Source organism: Hyaena hyaena, unplaced genomic scaffold, assembly GCF_003009895.1.
Source record: "Hyaena hyaena isolate Hyena2069 unplaced genomic scaffold, ASM300989v1 scaffold_2, whole genome shotgun sequence".
Classification (NCBI taxonomy): domain Eukaryota; kingdom Metazoa; phylum Chordata; class Mammalia; order Carnivora; family Hyaenidae; genus Hyaena; species Hyaena hyaena.
The window spans coordinates 3,235,718-3,258,225 of NW_024080634.1; the positions used below are offsets into that span (position 1 = coordinate 3,235,718).

Genomic DNA, 22,508 nt, shown 5'->3' on the forward strand with positions numbered 1-22,508 from the left:
TTTAAGAAGATATAAGCAATGCGGTTGACCTTAATTACTTTGTAAAGAGAACAGTAGTTTCTCCATCTAGTATAATAATTTAAGAATAGGAGTCTTAGAAATGGTCACACTTTGGATTACTATTTAGCATTTTTTTGTTTGTTTAAAGATGGGAATGGTTCTGATTTTAAAAGAACTATGAAAGTCAAGAATTGAGCTAACTATGCTTCTCATACTGGTACTACACATCTTTGAACTAAAAGGGTGCTGTAGCAGTCATTGCTCTCTTACTTACGTGTTCATCTCTGGGTGGAGAAAGTATCTTTCGGGTGGCAAAATATATAGAAAAATAGTGTGTTTCGTATTTAGAGATAGCAGTCCTTTCTTCTTTTTTTTCTGGTTTTTTTTTTCTCCAATTGTCATGGGCTAGAAATAAAGAGAATAGATATAAGACCATTATACCCAGATTCTTCAGGAATCAAAATCTCCATAACAGTCACAAACCCTCTTCAAATACAGTCCAGCCTCCATTCAGCAAACAGCGTTTGATTGCCTGGGTGCCAGCCTTCCTCACTCTTTATAGAAAGAGCTGTTCTTTCTCTTTGGCGGAGACACCACGCTCATACACATGAACAGTGATTCAAGGCAGCCTCTTCACCACTGACTCTTTCCTGGGCTGTTTGTGAGGGGCCTGAAGCAGCTTCATTCATGCTGCCTTGTCTTTGAAATATTGTGGCTTTTAAAGCATTTGAATTGTTAAAAGATATAAAACATCACACCAGGAATCTAAAACGTGTGAGAGTACAATGTGACATCAGAGAGGGCCTCATAACAAAGTCGTGGTTTTTTGTTATTTTTTTAAACACTGGGGGGGGGGGGGCGGGGGAAGAGCCTGATGTTTTCAAACTGGATTTTGTTGTAACACAAGGGACAAAAAAGTAGTGTTCTCTTCTTGAGATAAGGAAGTGTTACAAAATGTTACAATGAAGAAGTGTTACAAATGATCTATACTTTAATGAGAAAATACTGCTATTCTTTGGAAACATGTCTTGTTACAGTGATACTTTTCCTCAAATCAGTAGTTAACCACCCGCTTGACTAGATGAATAGAGTAATTTGACTACAGTAATACACTGTAAAAATAAAACATTTCATTAAACATATTTTGCCTTGCTTTCAAACCTTTGCTTTCCTGGTGGAGGTTAAAGGGGAGTGGGTAAGTCTATTTAACCGTCAGGAAGTCTGCATCTTATTAAGTGTTTTTTTTCTTGTAAATCACTTTGATTCTGTGTAAGTACACATATCTTTGGGTGTTATCGTCGCAGTAAAAACATGTTTTGAGTTTGTATGGTAGGTTGTGCTTAAAAAAGAAAACAACAAAGAAAAAAGAGGTATAAAGGTTTGTGTACCAGATTTCTCATTGCTAGATTCCATTTAAGGACTAATTTGAAGGCTGTGTATTTGGCAATTATAAAGTTAAGTCTCTGTCTCAGGCTATAGACAAAAAAAAGTTCCAGGTAGTTTAAACTTAGAAGATAAAATTCTTTAAAGAAAATTTTTAAGGAGAATATTGGAATAATTTCTCAGCAAAGAAATACCTTTCTGAGCTAAAACCAGAAGCCATAAATGATAAAAATGAACAGATTTGACAATGTAAAATAATTTATACTTGTACGTTGCAAGATACATCCATAATAAAGACTCCAAAAAGTTAATATGAAAGAAACCCACAAATTATAAAAGTTGTCCAAGGATATGAGGAGGTATTCACACAGGAAGAAAAGTAAATGATTTGAAAAATATATAAAAGGAGGCTTTATCTCTTTGGTGATCAGGAAGTGCAAGTTAAAAAAACAGCATTTTTCAGTTCTCAACTGAGCAAGTTTAAAAGTTTGGCAACATCCCGCTGTCAAGAGTATAGGAAAGTAGATGTAATATACACTACCAGCATGATTGTATGAATTGGCTAAGCTATTTGAAAAGCAATTCGACAATACCTATTTCGATTTAAAATTCTTATTCCCCTTGACCCAGAAATTCTGTTCTTCTTCCTCTGCTAGACTGTGTTTTGGCATTTGCACAAATACACGTGCACTTGGATGTTCACTGCAACATTGCTGGTAAAAGCAAAAAAGGAACAACCCAGTATAGTAAGGAAATAGTTTGAATAAATTATGATATAGCTGAACAGTATGATCAAGATGTTTGTAAAAAAAGTCACATAGATCTGCATATACAGATAAGCTCGCCAGTAAAACAAAAAAAAAACTAACAAAAAACCAGGCAGAAACTATATGTAGAATGTAATTGCATTTTGGTTAAATAAAATATTGTGTGTGTACATGTGAATGTTTTTTATGTATGTAGTTCAAGTCCTGGAATATAGACATGAAACTGTTAACATTGGTTACTGCTGGGCAGTAAAGAGGGGCTTTTGTGTTTCATTTTCTTGTACTTTTGTATTATTTTCACATTTATAAATGTTTCAACACTTGCAGTTTTTAAATGAAACATTTTTAATGGGATTAAATCCAGCTTTGACAAGTAGAACAGAGAATGTCTACCCAGGACTGGAATGGTGTTTGCTTTATCTATCTCAGACATCCCAAATATGTAGTGAAATGTGGAATGTACTTCAAGGCATAATTTGCTGGCCTGCTGAAGGGGCGGCAGCTCCTCATTTTATTTATTTATTTTTTAAATGTTTTTTTATTTATTTCTAGAGGAGAGAGGAGACAGTGTGAGCAGGGGAGGGTCAGAGAGAGAGGGAGTCACAGACTGAAACAGGCTCCAGGCTCTGAGCTGGCAGTCAGCACATAGCCCGACGTGGGGCTCGAACCCACGAACTGCGAGATCATGACCTAAGTGAAAGTCAGACAGACGCTCAACCGACTAAGCCACCCAGGCGCCCCAGCTCCTCATTTTATAATACGCAGTGTAACATGACACCCCAAGAGACATTCAACTATATTATCTTCATGACGTTAACAATCAGTGCAAAAAAATAGAGAAATTGACATGGAATAGTAACAAATTTTTTATTCCCTAAAGTTTCAGGTCAAGAAACATGGCCGTGAAAATATGTAGTAGAACATTACTATCAATCTCTTGGCTGAATAATCAGGAATTCACTTATTTTTGTGGGCACAATAATCATAAGATTCTCAGATTTCTCAAACTTCCTTGAAAAATAGCTGACTATCCTGGTTAGATTTTAGAAACCTAGCATTTCCTTTTTTTAGTGTAGGCAGTCTTGGAGGGAGCTTTAAAAAGTATTTTGTTTTTTGAAAAAACTTGACTGTCCAGTTTTCTCCCCAAAAAAATTTTTTTATGGTTAACAAAAATTAAAGTGGTATCTTGTATATAGTCCTGTTCTAATATTATTTATAATATAAAGAAATATGAGAAGATATCTGTGAATGCTCACTAACTCTGTTGGGAGTTTAAGAGGACAGGAGTCAGAATGGACTGATACACTCAGGGAAGAACTTCTTAATGAAAGCTTCTTGATGGAGTTTGACCTTGATAGCTAGGGCTTAGATACTATGGACATTGATACAGCCTGTCTCTTATTCGAAGGTCCCAATATTTGGAGGACGAAGAACTCAAATTTGACTTCCATAATGTATTGGAATAGCATTAGAGATTAGAAGACCTTTCTTTGCTCGCTGCCATTTTGTTGAAGTTTGTTTAAAGAGCACAGGCTGATCTAACTCAGCAGGTTCAGGTGGTGCAGGGCTAACTACATCAGAACTGCTCAGGAGCTTAAAAAAAACATAACCATTCCAGGGCTCACCCCCAGAGACTCTGGGCACTTGTCTCCAAATACAGCACTCAGAATCTTCTCCAGGTGGTTGGTTCTGTTAGGCAGTCACTAACGGGAACCAACCATCTAACCTAATGCCTTTTTCCTGTCACAACTAATCCTAAATCATTTCTGGAAAATACCTGTCTCTTAGACATATCCTTAAAACATACACACACACACACACACACACACACACACACACACACACTCTGTAGAGATTGTCAGCTATCAGCCAGTTTAGTTCACTCTGAAAATCATTTCTAATTTGGTGTTATTCTTATAACATTATTACATTCATCGTATTTCCTTTTTTTTCTCTTGATGGAGTTTTTTTTTTTTTAATGTAGTCAATACCATTTCTTTTCTGCCTTCCTTTGATTTCCATAGCATTAATATCTGAGGTTGGCTTGTTTAGTAACAGTTGGTCATAGTATCATCACTGCTTTGAGGAACCAGCATGTACTTGATTCCAGCAGTGGGGCCAAATGTGGCCCACTGCCTGTTTTGTAATAAAGTTTTATTGGAACACAGTTAGACTTACTCATTTGCATGTTGCCTACAGCTGCTTTTATGCTACAAGGGGAGCATTGAATAGTTACAACAAAGGAAGGATTTCCTGGATTAGAGTTTAAGAAAACACTTTCAATATTCTAATCCAGAAGTTTGGGGGAAACATTATATTTACAAGCTGGCAAATTCTTGAAACACATGCTGCTCCCCATAGTCCTTAGCAGACAGCCACAGCAGCTGGTCTGAGCCGGTACACAGTTTGAATCTCTTTGCTGTCCTTATTCTATGTCGTGATTGTGAGGGGAGAGGGAATTTCTGGTTCCTTTCTCTGCGACAAGGTAAGAGGTTTTAGAAATATTTGTGCTACCAAATGAATTTAGCAGCCACGAAGCACATAAACCTTGAGAAAAGAGATATAATATTATCGGGCTCCAGCCAAACGTACTTGATCCTAAGAGCTGCTGTGAGCATTTGCCTGTTGCTTCCAAGCCCTACAGCACACAGTGTATGTTAACGTTTTGTGCACTACATCTGTAACATTCCAGATGTGTATGAACTATCTGGGGTTTGTTTGTGTTTCCTACATTGATGAGGTTCTTTTATATTGACCGCAAATGCTTTGAGGTGTTGCACTGGGGCTGGTTAACTGAAATTCTATGGAGACCAACACTGTTAAGATTTCAGATCCCCCCCTAACTTTTGGCCACCAGTCGATGAATTTACTTTATGTTAAAGTCCACGTTATATCCAGCCATGTCACAAAGTTTGTATGCCTAACTGTTCTCATTCTATTCTAATCTTATGTGCTGCTTTTCCCAATTGGATTGGCATTTTGGGTAAAGTTTCCCAAATCCAGGAAGAAATATTTCTCCCTTTCATATGAAAACTTTGTGCTTTTTCTAAGTGGCTACTTTAATATTAGGAGTGAATTTTTATTACACCCTTCGAATCTTAAAATTAAGTCATTCATTAAAATTAATGGATTCCTATCAGAACAGATCAAGCTAATTGAGACTATTGTTTGGTCAAAGTTGACCAGGGAATTTCCTTGGTTAAAAGGGAATAACTGAGGGGTGCCTGGGTGGCTCAGTTGGTTAAGCGTCCAACTTTGGCGCAGGTTATGATCTCGTGGTCCGTGGGTTTAAGCCCCACATCAGGCTCTGTGCTGACAGCTCAGAGCCTGGACCTTGCTTTGAATTCTGTGTCTCCCTCTCCCTCTGCTCCTCCCCTACTCATGCTTTGTTTCTGTCTCTCAAAAATAAATAAATGTTAAAAAAAAAAAAAAAAGGAACAACTGATTTCACTATTACCCTGAATGATGGAGAAACTCTTATTTGCCCAGATAAGAGGCTGATGTGACACCTTCTCCCCTTCCTAAGTATATGGAATTCCTTTCAGAGGCAAAGCTTGCTTTCTGTTCTTATCAGGAGAACCAGGAGAACGGGGTTGGGTGTGATCAGCTAAGTAGGGTGCAAGCTAGACCTGCCCACAGGGCAGGACATTTCCTTGGGGCTTCAGATCCAGTTCCAGATGTCGGTCCCAAAAATCTTGTTAACCAGATAAGACCCTGTGTCTCTAAGGAATGACAGTAAATCTTAGGACATAATCAAGTAGAGCGGCTGACATTTAAGGAGGTCCTACCTGGACAGACCAGTAGAAGTTCCAGACAGGCCATGGTCAAGGATTGACCTCCAGCTCTAAAGGATTACAGCTGGCAAGAAGGCAAACCCTGCAGGCCCCACCCAGGCAGGTTCCTAGAGCAGAGGACCAGAGACTGTTACCTAAAGTGAGGGTCAGGACCAGGCTTTTAGAACGGGACAAAAGCCCAAATGAGACAACTTCAGTACAGAGTCAGAGCTGGACACCAGGAAAGAATCTATCATTAAACGCTTCTCATATGACAGCCAGGGTTTTAAATATTTAACAATCCTCACGGCCACCCTAGTAAGACAGGTACTATTATTATCCTCATTTCACAGATGAACAAACTGAGGCAGTAGGAGATGAAGGTTGCCCAGTCTCAGTTAATGAATCGTAGAACTAGTATTTAAATTGGGGCCGTCTAATTGCAGTGCCCTACTTATGACCATCACACCTTGCTGTCTTGAGGCTAAGTGACTGTGTCAGGCTCAAGTTAGTGAGTTAGGCTCACCTTTGGTCCTAGAATGAGTGGAGGGGGATAGGAGCTTGACTGTTGGATTTGCTGAGGAGTTGGGGAGCCCCTGGCACCATCTGGCCTAGAAACAGCCGTTTCCAGTGCAAACCTGTGGCAATATTTAAATGAGTCATAATCACCAATAAATATAAATGAAGATAGAAAGGCATTTCTAGCCACTTGAGTTTAGCATAAAATCCAAGCGGAAGAAAATGTCATCTTAAATCTTCATCTAGGGAAACAGTTGGGGCTGCACAGAAAAAGGAACGTCAGGAGAAAACTGTGTGGGGGAGTTGAATGAAAAGTGGCTAATGTGTTCATGTCTGATGTAAGTGTTAGCAAGAAAATTGGAACCATAAAGCAAAAAATAGAACCTCTGAAGTAGTATTGCTCTTTATCTCAGGGAACTCCTTTTCAGAGAATTTGCAGTTTTAAAAATTGCTATTGCCCCTGACATTAAGGGTTCCCTGAGGTGGAGCAGAGTACAAGCATCATCTATTTACTGAATATTTTGTAAATCAGATGTAGAGTTAACTAGTAAGCCCAGGATTCTACTTTTTCTACCCTGCCCCAAGCAGTTTTAAAATTCTAGTATGCTAATAAACATTACACTTACTCTGCACTGAATACAGATAGTACATATTTGGTTCCATTTTGGAGCTTGATATATTTTTATTTTTATGGTTTTTTAACTGTATGTTTTGAACGAACTAGAAAACTAGTATTTTTGCCCATTTTTCCAAAGTTACTATTAAGATCCTACCTACTCATTTCTATGATTTCCAAGGAACAACATTAATGTCTGATGCAGTGTTTAATGTTTTATCTCCTCAGGCAGTGTATTAAGGGATAAAAATAAGAGATGGTCTTTGATAGACCTTGATTTGATAGGGCAATAAAAATAGTTTTCTAATAGTGAATGTAATTTTCCTCCAAAGTCAGTCTCCTGTGGCTCATAAAATTGTGAGGGTAACTCATAAAGATAGGTAGAACCATTCTGGTGAAATTGAATGATCCTTTTAAATCAGAATTAAAGTACAAACATTAAAAGCACTTGATGTAATAAATAGCCTCTGTGAGAGTTTTAAACAGCAGCTTTCTGTATTCTCATGTGCACTTTTAGTGCATTAAAGTTAAATTTATATAAAAGAAAACTATAGGACCTCATTAATAAAATTCACTTGCTATGAATAATCACTTTCTGGATTTTCTCATCATGTATCTACGGAGTCTTTAAATGGCTTAAGGTCAGCTTTGCTTCCCATGGAAACTATCTAAGACTGTTTTTATCGTTCTTACCCATGTGCTAAACAAATACTACTTAGTTATTAGAGATATTTAAAGGTTTTTAAAATTTTTGTTTTGTTTTTAATTTGGGGGGGGTGAGAAAGAGAGTGAGTCCCAAGCAGGCTCCATACTCAGCACGGAGCCTTGACTTGGGGTCCAAACCCACGACCCTGGGGTCATGACCTGAGCCAAAATCAACAGTCGGATCTCAACTGACTGAGCCACCCAGGCTCCCCATTAGAGACCTTTGTTTTCAATTTTAAATAATAAGCCCAAGTTAAGTTATTTTTAATAATTGCCTCACTTCCTGAGTGATGAATTCTATCAAATCACTTTCCAATTCAAGGGAACTCTAAAAATTTAAACTATCGGCCTGAGGACTTTAGTCACTTTATCTTAACTACCATCACTAGAAAAAGAAACAACAAAGCTTTTAAAAAGCACAAAGAGTGAGAGCTTGAATTACAACACATACTGTTTTTTCAGAGTTAATATTTAGAGGCCATTTTTCCAGACACTGAGACTAGAATAGGATGAAGGAACGTCTGTGCACCGTGTGGCAGGGTCGGAGGCGTGGGGCTTTGTCCTGGCGGAGAGCGTGGTGTCTTTCCGGGGGTTGATATAGCTCCACTTACGTTAAACTTGGTGACTTTCCTACAGGTGGATGAAAGCCAAACTGGAGAACCGGGCTGGCTTGGAGGAGAATTAAAAGGAAAGACAGGATGGTTCCCTGCAAACTATGCAGAGAAAATCCCAGAACACGAGGTTCCCGCTCCAGTCAAACCCGGGCCTGACATGACCTCTACCCCTGCACCCAAACTGGCCATGCGCGAGACCCCCGCTCCTGCGGCCGTGACCGCTCCAGAGCCCTCCACGACCCCCAACAACTGGGCCGACTTCAGCTCCACGTACGTGTAGGCACGCTGCCTCTGAGGAGTCTTGAACTCCTCACTTAGTAATCTTTTTAAAGTATTTTTATAGTTCTGGGCTGTACATCTGCGTAAAGGAGCAGGCTGATTTTCATTACCCCTCTCTCTGACCGCTCTGCTGGCCACTTGTGGATCATGTTGTCTGATCTCAATTTAATTAGTTGATTTCTCAGCAGTGGTAGGCCCTGGGACAAAATAAAGCCTACTGTCTCGTTGCGCTCAGTAATTTGGATCTTTCTTTCTTGTGGAAGAAATGGAGAAATACCATTTCCTAATAATCTGACATCCAGGTCAGTCAGCAAGTAGTCTCATTTCCTGCATGTAAACAGCACTTTTTTGCTGGTCAGAAACAGAAATTGAATTCGGTCATGTGGTTCCGAATAAGATAGGAAGCTGTTTCCTTTAAAGCTTTCCTCAGTCCTGTACACACGTACCAGCGAGCAAAGATACGTGTGCTCTTGGCCGCTGTGGGTGCCACGCCCTTGGTCATCAGGAAATGACATTAAAAACTGTGAAAACAGAGGTTTGAAATGATAGAGGAAGCTGATGTTTGCGCTTCTGGTTATGGGACCATGATCTACATGTACAGTTGTCTAAAAATATTTTCTGCAAGCATCCAAGTTAGAGCGATAGGAATAAGAAGTGTAGTTTCTTTCTCAAGCTTTGTCATCTTTCAGAAAAGACAAGTGGAAGGTAAGGAGTCAAGTCATGCTAGAGAAAGGTCAGGTGGCTCGTCCAGAGGAGAGAAAGGAACGTGGTGACCAAGGGCAGGGGAAGTGGAAGGAAGGATGTAAGGAATAGCAAGTTTTTCCTGCTCCGATTTTCACATAAAAGACTTAAGGTGAGGGGCGCCTAGGTGGCTTAGTCAGTTAAGCGTCCGACTTACACTTAGGTCATGATCTCACGGTTCGTGGGTTCGAGCCCCGCATCGGGCTCTGTGCTGACTGCCAGCTCAGAGCCTGGAGTCTGTTTCAGTCTGTGACTCCCTCTCTCTCTGACCCTCCCCTGCTCACACTCTCTCTCTCTCTCTATCCTAGAAATAAATAAAACATTTAAAAAAAAAAAAAAAAAGACTAAGGTGCTAAGAAAGGTCCTCTCTATCTAGTCTCTTCTTAGAAGTAGCCTTCCTTTAGCATGGTTCCAAGTTGAAACTCTCCATTCATCTCTTGATCATGATTTAAAAGTTCGGACTTCTTTTACACTGAAGCTTAGGCTAACGTAGAAGATAAATAACGTGTTTTCCGAGATTTTGTTTTGCCACAATCCGGCCATTGCGACTGTCTTCCTCGATAAACGTGTGGTGTGCAGTTCTCCGGCTATCATTAGGGGCATCGTACTTTCCAAACCCAGAATCAGGATGTGGCGTCTAACAAAGGAATTCTTTTGATTTTCAAATGTGTTTACGTCTTATAAAGATGTAAAAAGTAAATTACATTTGGATCTGCAGTCACACAAATGCACGTATTTAACATTATAAAATTTACAAATCAGAACCGCCCCTGAGATCCAGCCAGGCTCCTACTTGCAGTCACCCTGGTGGCTCGGCGAATGGCCTGGCGCCTACAGCCGGACAGACAGACAGACAAACAAATGGTGTTAAGTGCCAGCTGCCAAGCCGCCATGTGTCCACATGTGGTGTATAACTTCTTTTTTGCTGATTGCACTATTACTACAAATGACAGTGCTGATTGCGTGAGGACACTTCTCTGGTGCTTTCAAGTTGCAGAGAGACCCTGTCCCATATTTCATGTGACCCTCACCACTAACCAAAGTGGCAGAATATTGTTCCCATTTTATCAACGAGGAAATGAGGATTCGGAGAAACTATCGTAATTTGCCTGATATTCATCGCTAGTGAAGCTCAGATTCAAAGCCAAGTCTAAGACTCTTTCCTCCCCATTGTGTTCTTAAACTTTTTTTAAAGAATATTTATTTACTTATTTACTTTTGAGAGAGAGAGAGCACGCGTGAGTGAGCGAGGTACAGAGAGAGAGAGGCAGACAGAGAATCCCACAAGGTGCAGAGAGAGAGAGAGGAAGAGAGTGTGGAGCCCAGAGTGAGGCTTGTGTTCATGAACCATGAAATCATGAGCTGAGTGGAAGTTGGATGCTTAACTGACTGAGCCACCTAGGCACCCCTATTAATTTTTAAATGTTTGTTTATTTTTGAGAGACTGCGAGAAGGCAGGGGAGTGGGTGCAGGGCGAGGGCGGGGGGTGGGACAGAGGATCTGAAGCAGGCTGTGCACTGACAACAGAGAGCCCGAGGCGGGGCTTGAACTCACAAACTGTGAGATCATAACCTGAGCCCAAGTCTGACGCTTCGCCGACTCAGCTACCCAGGTGCCCCAACTTGAACGTTAGGAAGCCCCACAAATGTCCTGGGTGTGCGTCTGCGTCTGCGGCGGGTGAAAAGCTGGCGCCTCAGGAAGTCCTTGCTTCTCACGGGGCCTGCTTCTCCTCCTAGGTGGCCCACCAGCACGAGCGAGAAGCCAGAAACCGACAACTGGGACGCGTGGGCAGCCCAGCCCTCACTCACCGTCCCAAGTGCCGGCCAGCTACGGCAGAGGTCAGCCTTCACTCCAGCCACGGCCACCGGCTCCTCTCCGTCCCCCGTGCTGGGCCAGGTGAGAGCAGTCGTGGGCGCGTGCGTGTCCGCATGCCGTGGACAGTGGCAGCACCGGCACGTGCGTATCAACGGTTATCTGGGTGCGCCTGGGGCAGCTGGCACCGCGGGATCCGGCTCACGTTTTGCCAAGACCATTGAGGGGCCTGAAGAGTTCAGAGGAAGGTGAAATCCCGTACAGGCTGACCAGGGAAGCTTCCCTGAGGAGGTGGCATTTGAGTGGCATCTTACAGTGGGTAGATTTTAGAAGGAGGTGCAGCAGGCTGCCCTGTCAGCCAGAGATACTGCAAGGGGAGGCTTTAAAGTAGGAGAGGAGGGCGTTTCGGGGGAAAGCACGGGCCAGTCAATTTGGGGAGACCCCTGAGTATCTATCAGAAAACACACTGACTAATTATAAGTCAGTGGGAAGCTCTTAAATGCTTGGCTAAGAAAGTATCTCTGAAAAGATAAAGTAGTTCTGAATATTGCTACCCAATACAATAAAGCTGTATTTTACTTACTACAGTAAAGACAAAGGGATGAAATGTCTACAGATAAGCAAACCAAGCAGAGCAAAACCCTGTCTGGCAGGCACTCGGGAGGTCAGGCAGTTTCTGATATGAGAACAGCGTTCGTGGGGAGGCTCGGAGCTGAGGGCGTCGAGTGGCACCAGCAGCCAAGGACAAGATGCGCGCCCCTTGGAGCCAAAGGAAAGGAACACAGTCTGGGATTGAGCAAAGGATTTGGCCTCAAAGACAAGCAGGGAGGGCACAGGGAGAGATTTTTCGTTGGCTTTTAGGCGTGTTAAGTTTAAGATGAAAGTGGGGCACTAGGTGGTCCCATCTGACACGCAGTTGGAACATAGGTCAGCTCCGAGAAACACGTGAGATCTTCAAAAAAGAGAAAACCGAGCAAGAAAATGGAAAATACGCGGAGCTTGTGTGCTCTCCTATCCGGGAGAGGAGCACGAGCCCCCGGCCTGACCTGCCCCTTCCCTTTGCTTCTGTCCTGGCTCAGCTGTTTGCAGAAAGGGGGTGGCGATTGGGGCGGGGAACGTTCCGCGTGGCGAGAGGAACGTACCTGCGGCCCGGGAAGGAGTCGGGTAAACCAGTGGCAGAGGGCTGGGGAGGCAGAGGGGGGCCAAGTGGAAAGATCTGTGGCAGCGGAGGGGGCACCGAGGAGAGAGGGAAGCAAGCGCTAGAGTCAAGCACCGGGAACGGAACGGGGTGGGACGGAAACAAGAAAGAAGACGGGATCCTTCTTCTGGGAGAGGAATGGGCAGGAGAGGCCAGAGAGAAAGGAGATCGGGTGGCAGGGTTCTCGGGAGGGGCCCTGAGGGCCTGCGGAGTGCACGAAATCGGATTGAGCAAAGAGAAGGCCTGCCTGGCTGGATGGAACCGGAGTCTGTAACTGGCCGTCTCTGCACATTGTCTCCACTTTGTGCAGCAATACTTCCTTCACAGTTTGGGACTAGAAATAGCAATAGCAGCAGAAGCTCTGCTACTGTCGCAGTCATTACTGTCACGGCAACACTAAGGACAGATTTATTAAACTCTCTTAATAAGTGAAAGCGTCTCTGTTTTATAATGTGGAAACTGAGGCTTAGGGAGATTAAACAGTTGTCCCAAGTCACGAAATTGGTAAGTGACATGCTTGGGGTCCCAGCGCTGAGCCCATGCTCTGTCTGTCCGGCTCCAGGCTGGTAATCAGGACGTTTCCCTGTGGAAAGGTTGACAAGGCAGAGATAGGGAAGTCGTGTCAGGATGAGAGCGTATGAAATGCCGGGGCGGGGGGGGGTGCCCTACGCAGCCGAAATGGCTGCCCCTGGGGTCTGTTCTTGGCTAAGAAATGAATGGAGGAGGCTGGGAAGATTCAGCAGCACAGAAGAGCCTCGAGCTGCCGGGGTGTGGGGGGCGGGTTGCCAGAGCCCCAGAGAAGAGAAGGGGAGGTAGAGAGTGTATGGGCTTTGAAGGGGTGCACAGCTGAGATGGAAGGAGGTAGGGGTGTCATCACTTTAAAAGGTGAGGCTCCAGGAAGACCGGGACATAGAAGTCGTGAATATGGACGCTGGGGCTGTTCGACCTGGCATAGATACTCAGTTTATCAGACGTAATCACAACGCAGAGTCGAGAGGAAAGTGTCCTCTAGAAGCAGGTACAGGTTGGCTCCAAATGAGCCATCTTTGGGCATTGTCCTTGTTTCTGTCCATTTTCATCGATGATTGCATATTGATGTTGTCTTTTTGTTTTTTCTCGGTATTATGATATTGTAATGGTTTTACGTTACAGTTTTTAAAAAGATAATAAATGCCTCACCCTGCCTTTCCAGCCTCTGCTCCTCCTCCACCCCTCCATGAAACTAGGCCGCACGCGCCCCGGGACTGTGCTCCACTTCCTGGACCCTTGGCAGTGGACCACCCCGAGGCCTCTGCCCGTGCCGTGCCCTCGGCCCAGAGTGCGCTTCCTCCGAAGCCCTGGCCCGCAAAATCCTTGTCGTCCTTCAGGGCCCGACTCCAGCGCCGCCTCCTCCGTGAAACGTTCCCTGTCGCCCTCGGGCACAATTCATTCCTCTTTTCTCTCCGTTCCCACAGCGAATAGCTGGAGCCTCTTTGTAGTCGATTTTGTTCTGACTGGCGGTACATGTCCCTGTGTGTATCTCTCCTTCTTTCCCATTAATTGTGAAGTCTTGGCTGATAATATCGTACTGACCTCTTAGTGTACTGCTTTATGGTTAATAAAGTCTTTTACCCTAAATTATTTTGAGGAGGCGGAGGTGGCATTTATTCATCTTTGTAACCCCACGTGGCCTTTGCATGTAGATGTTTGTGATGGATTACAGTGGATCTGTGCCAGCCAAACCCCTGTGTCTCTAAAAAGAACTAAAACAAGCACCGTACAACGCAGGGCATATTTCCCCGTGACCGCCTAGGCTGCGATATCTGTTATTTATCCTTTGAGACTCCATAAGATTTCTGCTCCAGTATTAATCGTTCACCAAACATCCAAATCAGATTGGAAATGGGGGAGGGGTGCCCTGGGCCACTTGGGGGTTGAAATCCAACCAAATATAAAAGGCACACGGCCAGGTGCCACAAAACAAATACGACCTCCTGGCTTGTTCAAATAGGGAGTTCGAGATGGCCGGACAATGGTCCTGTGAATAGGCTGGCAGGTTTTCACCGTCTCCTTTTGAAACCAAGCGATCACTAAGAGACAGTGAAGCAAGCGTCCAGCCCCCGTGTGGCCCCGAAGCAGAATCCTTTGTGGCTGTGTGTGTGCTGTGCCCATGTGCACCTCCTCCTGGAAAGGGGTGGTCATGCCAGTGTTCGTGGGGCCTGAATTGCTAACAGATCACAGAGTAATGAGCGGTCCTTTATGTATTTCCACACAAGGGTGAAAAGGTGGAGGGGCTACAAGCACAAGCCCTGTACCCTTGGAGAGCCAAAAAAGACAACCACTTAAATTTTAACAAAAACGATGTCATCACCGTCCTGGAACAGCAAGACATGTGGTGGTTTGGAGAAGTTCAAGGTCAGAAGGGTTGGTTCCCCAAGTCTTACGTGAAACTCATTTCAGGGCCCATAAGGAAATCTACAAGGTATTTGTGTGTTTATCTGCTTCTATTAGATGAAAACAATGTTGGGCATTAAGTTATTGCTTGCATTAGTTACGATTCACGGATAGGGCTGTGGGATTATTTTGTCTTCTTTGATCTTTTTTTTTTGTCTTTTGATCTTTTAACTACAAAAGTTAGAGTACATATCCACAGAAGGCAGCCTCTGACAGATAAATGTCATTTTTTCTTCCCTTGTGGAAGCCTGGATGTCTTGTTTTTCACTGATTTCTGTAAGAGGGAATTCTACACCGAGACCTTGAACATTTGTGGATTTGTTGGCAACGATGCCTCTCTCTATGCTTAGTACCCAGCCTTGTGCCAAGTACACATGAATACTCACAGCCCCAAAGCATTTGGGGAAACAGTGGAAGGAAGTCTTTTTGTGTTAGGAACCCTATCGCATGGATTCTGTAACTGAAAGGCTGTGGTTTAATTATTGCAGTCATGTCGGTGTTCAAAACAAATTACGAGCTTTAAGAAGATAAAAAAGAGCAAAAATACTGGATGAGCATGTTTCATTCAGGCTTTGAAATAGACCAGTAGACACTGACTGTGCACCCAGCATTGCAGGTGCAGAAGCCCAAGAATGTGAGCCTAGCATCGTGCCTGTGCTCCTTGTGTGTTTTAACTTAGTCCAAGGACAGCTGTCTCAGCTGTAGATGGCTCAAAGTTTTCAACGTTAAGCGGCTTTAAAAAAATAAGTAAATCAAGGGAGATCAATGTCATTTGTATGATTTTTCTTCGAAGATGAAAATTAAAATCCTTTCTCTTCCAACCTCTTTCAGCCTAGATTCCGGTTCTTCAGAAAGTCCCGCTAGTCTAAAGAGAGTAGCTTCTCCAGCAGCCAAGCCAGCCGTTTCGGGAGAAGGTGAGAGTCTGAGTCCAATTATGTCCTTTACAAGGGTCGAGGGGATCACATAATATACACCGTAAATGTTTGAAAGAGATTGGATTTCACTTTGAAGTAGTTTATGTTCAGTGCATTCAACTCCAAGGTAAAATGAAAGGTTAAGATCTTTACAGAAGCAAAGGACTTTCAAAACAGTATCAGATCTATTGATCACAAAAACTGTATTTTCTAATTCTCTTTGATTCTGAGCCCTTTGACTTTTGAAAGAGGCCCATCAGCATAACTAGGGATCAAGTTTTGTGAGCATCTCTGTCGCTGAATTGTGGTCATGGCTGCCCTGAACATAGTCTGTTCCTCCCTGACTCGTAGATTAAGTGTTTTGTTTTAGAACTGTAACTACACAGTCGAGTAAAGCTGTCTGTCACGGCAAGCTCAGTGCCATCTCTCCTACCTCACAGGAAAGCGAGAAGTTCAGTTTTTCTGTTCCTTGTAAATAACCACACCAGATGATTTAGGCCTAAAAAATTCATTTTGAGTGCCTATTACACTATTAATTAATTGCTTTATTTCCTGGTCTTTACTCCATGACATAATTCTAAGGATTGTATATGCCTATATTTGGGATGGGTTTTTAAATGAACAAAACCCACATAATCCGGGCTCTAATGGTGAAAAATCTCATGTCTTCTCTGCATTCAGTGTAGCCATTATTGTAGTCTTCATTGAAGAATGCTACCTACACTTGACACACTTTCCACTAGACATCTGAACAGGGTTGGTAGCTAGCAGATGTCTGCCCAGTTATGTACTAATTTTTCATGGGTTCCTCGAATAAATTATATGAAGATAGAGGGGCCTCTTTATTTTGTTTGCCATCATGAGACTGTTGCATTCCTTAGAAAGCTTGCCTTGTGAAAAACAGTCATTAAAACAATTTTTTCAGTGCAGACAGCAAGGAATAAGGTTTAGTGGTATTTCAGACTCAAGGTAACAAAATTTCTTTTTCAAAGGGAATTTTAGGAGCAAACACGTTTATAGTTTCTAGGTATAGCGATAAAACCTCATCACTACCAAACAAATTCAGCATTTTGTTGCATCCAGTTTTTGCTATTTCTACCTAAACAATCATTGGCATAGTTCTATCTATGTACATTCTTATCAATTGTCTGAATGAGTTTTTTATCCACTGTGAGCAGAATAAGGCAAAAAAAAGCTTTTTTTGAATCATAGCACATGCAGTCAATATTGTATAAAGCAAATCATGATTCCGCTCAAACTCCGTGTGTGTTGTATCTGGTTAAGTCTCATCAGAGGGCCGAAGTTTATACCCTGGCTGTCACCTAATAGCCATGTAATTTTGGTCATGCCTCTACTTCCTCATCTGTAAAGTGGACATAAGGACCGCCTCTTCAGGTAGGAAATTATTACAGGATCAGGAGATAATTTGTGGAAAGCATTCAAGAGAAAGGTCTAGTAAGTGTCTGCTACGGTTATTTCCTGTTTGCTTCATTTTCTGGATTGTCAACACCGAGTCCCTTAAGGCAATGAGCGTTCTCATGTACTCGCAGTGCTGATGAATACTGATTTATTTTGAAACCTGTACAGAGGCCTCGTCCCTTGAGGCCTCCATATATAGGTCATAGGTGAGCCACACACATTGTTTAAAGTAGAGTAACAGAAGAGAAATTCTAATCTTCAGTGACCATGCCTACATCCATTGTGAGATGATTTAGGTGTATTAGAAAATACTAGAAGAGATTGAGGGCATTCTGGAGCCCTGTGGGAGCACTTGGCATGTGCAGTTCTGAGAAGAGCTATTTACATGTATTAATGGGCCCCTTATTAATACTGCATTAAAGGTAATCAAATTTCAAGTAAGCCGTACTCAGGTTAGATTGTCCATTTGCGCAGCTCTTAGAATATACCGGCATGGGAACAGCCGGTACTCTGTGTTAAACATGTCTAGCAGAGGGTCTGAGGGACTCTGTGACCACCCTCCTGTCTCCGGGCTCTCACGGAGCCTCGCAGATTCCTGGGTGCGTCGCAGGGCAAGCACAGCCACAGTGTTTGCAGTCTCCTTGGTGTCGTACAGTGCAGCAGCAAGTTCAGCCAGAGTTCACGCTTCTGACGTTTCTTAAACATCTTGCAAGTTACTTCAAAATGCAGATCTGTTTTTGAGAAAGCGACTTTTCAGTGCAAGAATCACCGGGGAAAGTGCGGCTTTGCCAAGGATCCTGTCTTACGTGGCCAAACACGAGCTCAGGAGCAAGGAACAGCAAAACGAAAAGGGAAGGGTCAGAATATTGAGAAACCAGAAAAAGGACTGTATTAATGAAAAAAGAATGTCCTGAGCAAACCTGCCAGACTTTGATTCCCATGTGTGGGAAATCATTTTTCCAGTTTTCACTGTGGAGGTGGGTGTCAGCAGCGCTGGGGGACTGAAGACAGAGAGTCCTCTGTTCTCCCTCGCACATTTGGATGACCCAGTGTCTGCCGTGGGGTCCGCGCTCACCCGCAGTCGCTGCTGGCATCAGCCCGCGGGTCAGCACCGCTGAGGGGCTCTCCCACGTTGTAGAGCTGCCCACCCACATTAGCACACGCATTAGGGGGTTTTGTGTTTTTTTTGTGTTGGTTCTAGCTTTCATTAGTACCTCCTGCAGAGGCTCGTGTAATTAGCCAAAAGGATTCCTCCATACTAAATTTCTGCCTAGGAATTAATATCAGGCTCTGAATTTAAGGGCTCCATGTGAAGTTTTAGTGCAAAGTCTGCATCATCCATCATAAAAATGAACTTTCTGGGTAAATGGTGATTTTTTAAAAAATGCCTTTAAAAAACACACACAACACGGCCTAGGATAAGATGGAGAAAAAGTAGAAGCACGAAACTTAGGCTCATCTCTCTGTAAATCTTTTATTCTGTACCTAGTGTAGTGTCCTACAATTTTGTGCCTAGTGATCTTTCTGAGAGCCTTAGTAAAGTCAACTATTTGTCATCAAAAAGAAAAATTTCCTCTGGAATGCACACCCTTCACAGTCAAAACAGTAAAGAGCATTGGTTCTTATTTTTTAAGACTTGAATAATAAAATGTAAGAAACTGAGATTTCTTTTCAACTTGTTCAGAAAGGGTCGCTTATTTTCTGGGATGGAGTAGACATTGCTTTTATGATCAGTCCGCTACCTGTTTATGCACTTGAATGACAAGTAGATGCCCATTTTTAACTAAATAATGTACCTCTTTTCTTTTGTGTTTTAACAGCTTCCTACCATCTGTGTATATGACACAAAAAGGCATAAGTTTTCACTGGGGTACTTGATAATGAAAAAAAACCGTGTCTAATTTACATGCAGGATATACTGTATCTAAAAACGTTCCAAAATTATGACTTGATGCCCTCAAAACGGAAATACAGATATTTGATGTGTGTACAAGATCCTGTGTGCTAATGCATCTAAACCAGCGCTCAGCACGACACGAGTACTCAGTAAATGTTAGTTAAAAGCAAATGCAAAAACCATTTTCACTTAAAATAAAATCATGACATCAAATGGTAGCTCACTCTTGGTACTCAGTGTTGGAGGACATGGCAGTTGCTCTTTTGTTCCCGTGGCTGAGCCTTCCCAGGAATTGTCTGCCTGTCTGCAGTTAACTGAATTTTTATGTGCAGTTTGGGAATTTAGAGCCCAGGGGGTTCCGCAACTCTGTTTTATCTGTGACTAGCCTTCCTCTTGAATGGATCTTATCCTAATTTTCTTATTCATAAACTTGCATTTGCAAAGCTGTCTGGGATTTCTGTAAACAATCAAGCTCTCTCCGTATCTCGATATTTCTCCCCACCAGAATTTATTGCCATGTACACTTACGAGAGTTCTGAGCAAGGCGATTTAACGTTTCAGCAAGGGGATGTGATTTTGGTTACCAAGAAAGATGGTGACTGGTGGACAGGAACAGTGGGCGACAAGTCTGGAGTCTTCCCTTCTAACTATGTGAGGCTTAAAGATTCAGAGGTAAACCCACATTCACTGTTTCCTCCCCCTTCCTGTGTGGTGATTCTCTTTGCAGGGGGTCACGATATTTGACGGTGAAACACTTTGATGGGTTTTGCTAAAATTCTGGGACGTTGACGGCAAATACAGAGTGACCTGTAATTGTTTGAACTTGCCATTTGGTGCTTCAGGGTTCCCACCAGCAGAAGAGCCCCGTGGGGCCAAGTGGAGATTGCATATATGGAGGCTGGTCCGCGTCACCCAGGTTAATGTTCGGTATTCATCCCTAGTCCTGCGTGTGACTGACTAAAGATTTGGAGTAAACCTTCTTCAGGTCTTCACAAGCACTGATCTGGGGTACCGGAAGGAAAACACACAGCAGTGTTTTGCCCATGTAAACAAAACGATTGGGGTGATACTGGCCCCAGAAACATTGCGCAGTAGAGAGTTTCCAAAATTTTATACTTTGCCTACACATTAGGAAGACACAAGATCTAAGAGATCTGATAGACTTTTGGCTGGGCCTTAAGATCTCAGGGCTTGAATGTATTCTAAATGCTGCTGTCCTTATAAATCAGAAGTGGCTCCCATTGTTACATGGGGCCATAAAAATTCCTTTGCATAACAAGTGGTCTTGAAGTAGTGTGAGTTTAACGAACTGCGGTGGGCCTCCAGAGTATTGGAAGCCTAACTTTGTTGTAGTGGCCAATTTCAAGTTAGTGGAGAATTTTGGGGTAAACCAATGTAGTCATTTAACAGAGAGCCATTGCCCATAAATAAACCGGCAAGAACTGGCTCCCCCCCGCCCCACCCCACCCCCACACCTGCTTTCTCGGGTGTAAGCCAGTGGACAGAGCTCCTCTCTCGTTTGAATGCCAGTCGGAGGGTGTACCTTGGGCTGGTCCACAGGCCCCCTGTGTGCAGCTGCTTCAGAAGCCAGGACTGCAGCCCGTCCACGGCCGTCTCGTCTTCCCTGCGGTGCCCATGAGCACTTTGTATTTTGCTTGGGTTTTGTTTTTTCAGGGAATGTTGTTTTTGCTATTTGGGGTTTTTTGGGTTTGTTTTGTTTTGTTTTGTTTTTTCTTGCTGTGATCTTGAAAGCAGCTTTATTGAGACACCCAGGAGGGATTTGCAGGAATTTGCCTACCCCTGGAGAATTTGGCAGAAGCCAGGTAGAAAGCACTTCTGTCCAGGAGGACCACCAGCCAACTGTCCCCCTCAGAGCTGGAGAGGGGAGAATTAGGCTTTTCTCCAGGCTGCTGGTTAGATCCAGTGAGAATTTTACAGATGCTAGTTCAGGGACACAGGAAAAAGTACAACTAAACTCAGTTTCTCTTACTAGGCATGAAGACTTTTCAAGGGACTGCCTTTGGGATCAATTAAAAGACAAAAGCCATTACTTATATTGTATTTTAGTAAATTATAGTTTTCTATAAAAAAGCATCTGAAATCAGTAAGGGAAAAAAACAACTGACATATTTAAAGGTAAGCTGAGTCGTAAAGTGCTTTTTAACCAGAGTCTTAAATTATGAACCACAGAAGAACTAACAAAATCTTCGTCCAAAGATTTCGGACAAACATTGAGCGACATTATTTCATAATGATGAAAAGATTTAAAAAGCCAGCTCTGTCATTTTCCTTGGACAGGAGTTCAGTATATAAGGAAATTTTCCTGCTAAAACCAGACCCAGCCTGAGATACCAGAATTGCCCTCTGGGCATGGGAGCGGCTGTCCTATCCCCGCCTCCCTTCTCTGGGGCACATGGCCTGGGACAGCTTTTTTCTTATGCATGCTTGAGGGGGCGCCAGGACAGAATCCGATCTTCTGAGAATGTCTTAGCTTCTGTGCAGCTGTGGTGTTAAACAGGGAGCATACTGGGGTGCCCCTGGCTGGCTCAGCGGGTAGAGCGTGTGGCTCTTGATCTTGGGGTTGTGAGTTCAAGCCCCATGTTGGGTGGAGAGCCTCCTTTAAAAAAAGTGGGGGAGCACACTGAAGCTACTTGCACTCTACCATTGGGTGTTGCCAATTGCCTTGTGCCTTTTAGACTTTTAGGGAGTGTATTATAAGCCCATACTAGGGAAGTAACTGGTCACTTGGAATCTCATTTCATTAGTATTCCTTTACTTTGATACACAGCCTATAGAAATAGCAAGGGAAATTGGTATCATACGTTTTGAGAATGCAGAATTCGTAATCAGAGTAAAACTTATAACTCAAAACTTTCCCTGGTAAATGGTTATTAAATTTCAAGAACCCAGGTAAAGGCACTATATGATAAGTTAGATAAATGACATGTTTTTATTCTTACAGTAACTGTCATTTACTTATTAAGACTTTTGTTTTTATCAGAATACTTAATTTACTGGCAGATAGGGACTTGAGGATCAATTCAGAATAAAGCACTTTGTAATGATAGATTACAGTCTGGCCCCTGCCCTGACTCGAGGTCTCTGTTGGCTTGTTCAGCTGGTTTAAAATTCCATGAGTATCCATAAAGGAATTCAACCCTGGAGCACTTTTGGAACAATCAGTAGTTGCAAAAAAAAAAAAAATGTCTGCTTCTATGGATTGTACATCCAGCACCGATAGAGGAATTTCAGTGTGTAAGCAGTGCACAATTTGAGCAGAAAGGAACACAGGAGAGGGGCTGCCTTTTTGGACAAAGACGTGAATGGGATGGGGAGGAAGTGTGTTTGAATTGCCACTGTACTGTTTCAGTTATTTAAAAAAAAGAAACCTCTAAAACGTGGCAAACTATTAATATTTTATATAGTAAATCTGGGTTT

General features: G+C 42.9%; 1 protein-coding gene across 4 annotated transcripts in view; it reads left to right on the top strand.

Moving 5' to 3' along the window:
- ITSN1 (intersectin 1) overlaps window positions 1-22,508 on the top strand; it is a 221,074-nt gene that overhangs the window by 142,713 nt on the left and 55,853 nt on the right. For all 4 annotated transcript variants that reach the window (XM_039228609.1, XM_039228593.1, XM_039228583.1 and 1 more), the window contains 5 exons: window positions 8,400-8,647; window positions 11,134-11,293; window positions 14,663-14,868; window positions 15,672-15,754; window positions 19,576-19,742. In XM_039228609.1, the coding sequence (XP_039084540.1) occupies window positions 8,400-8,647; window positions 11,134-11,293; window positions 14,663-14,868; window positions 15,672-15,754; window positions 19,576-19,742 (864 nt within the window). The remainder of the gene's footprint in view (window positions 1-8,399; window positions 8,648-11,133; window positions 11,294-14,662; window positions 14,869-15,671; window positions 15,755-19,575; window positions 19,743-22,508) is intronic.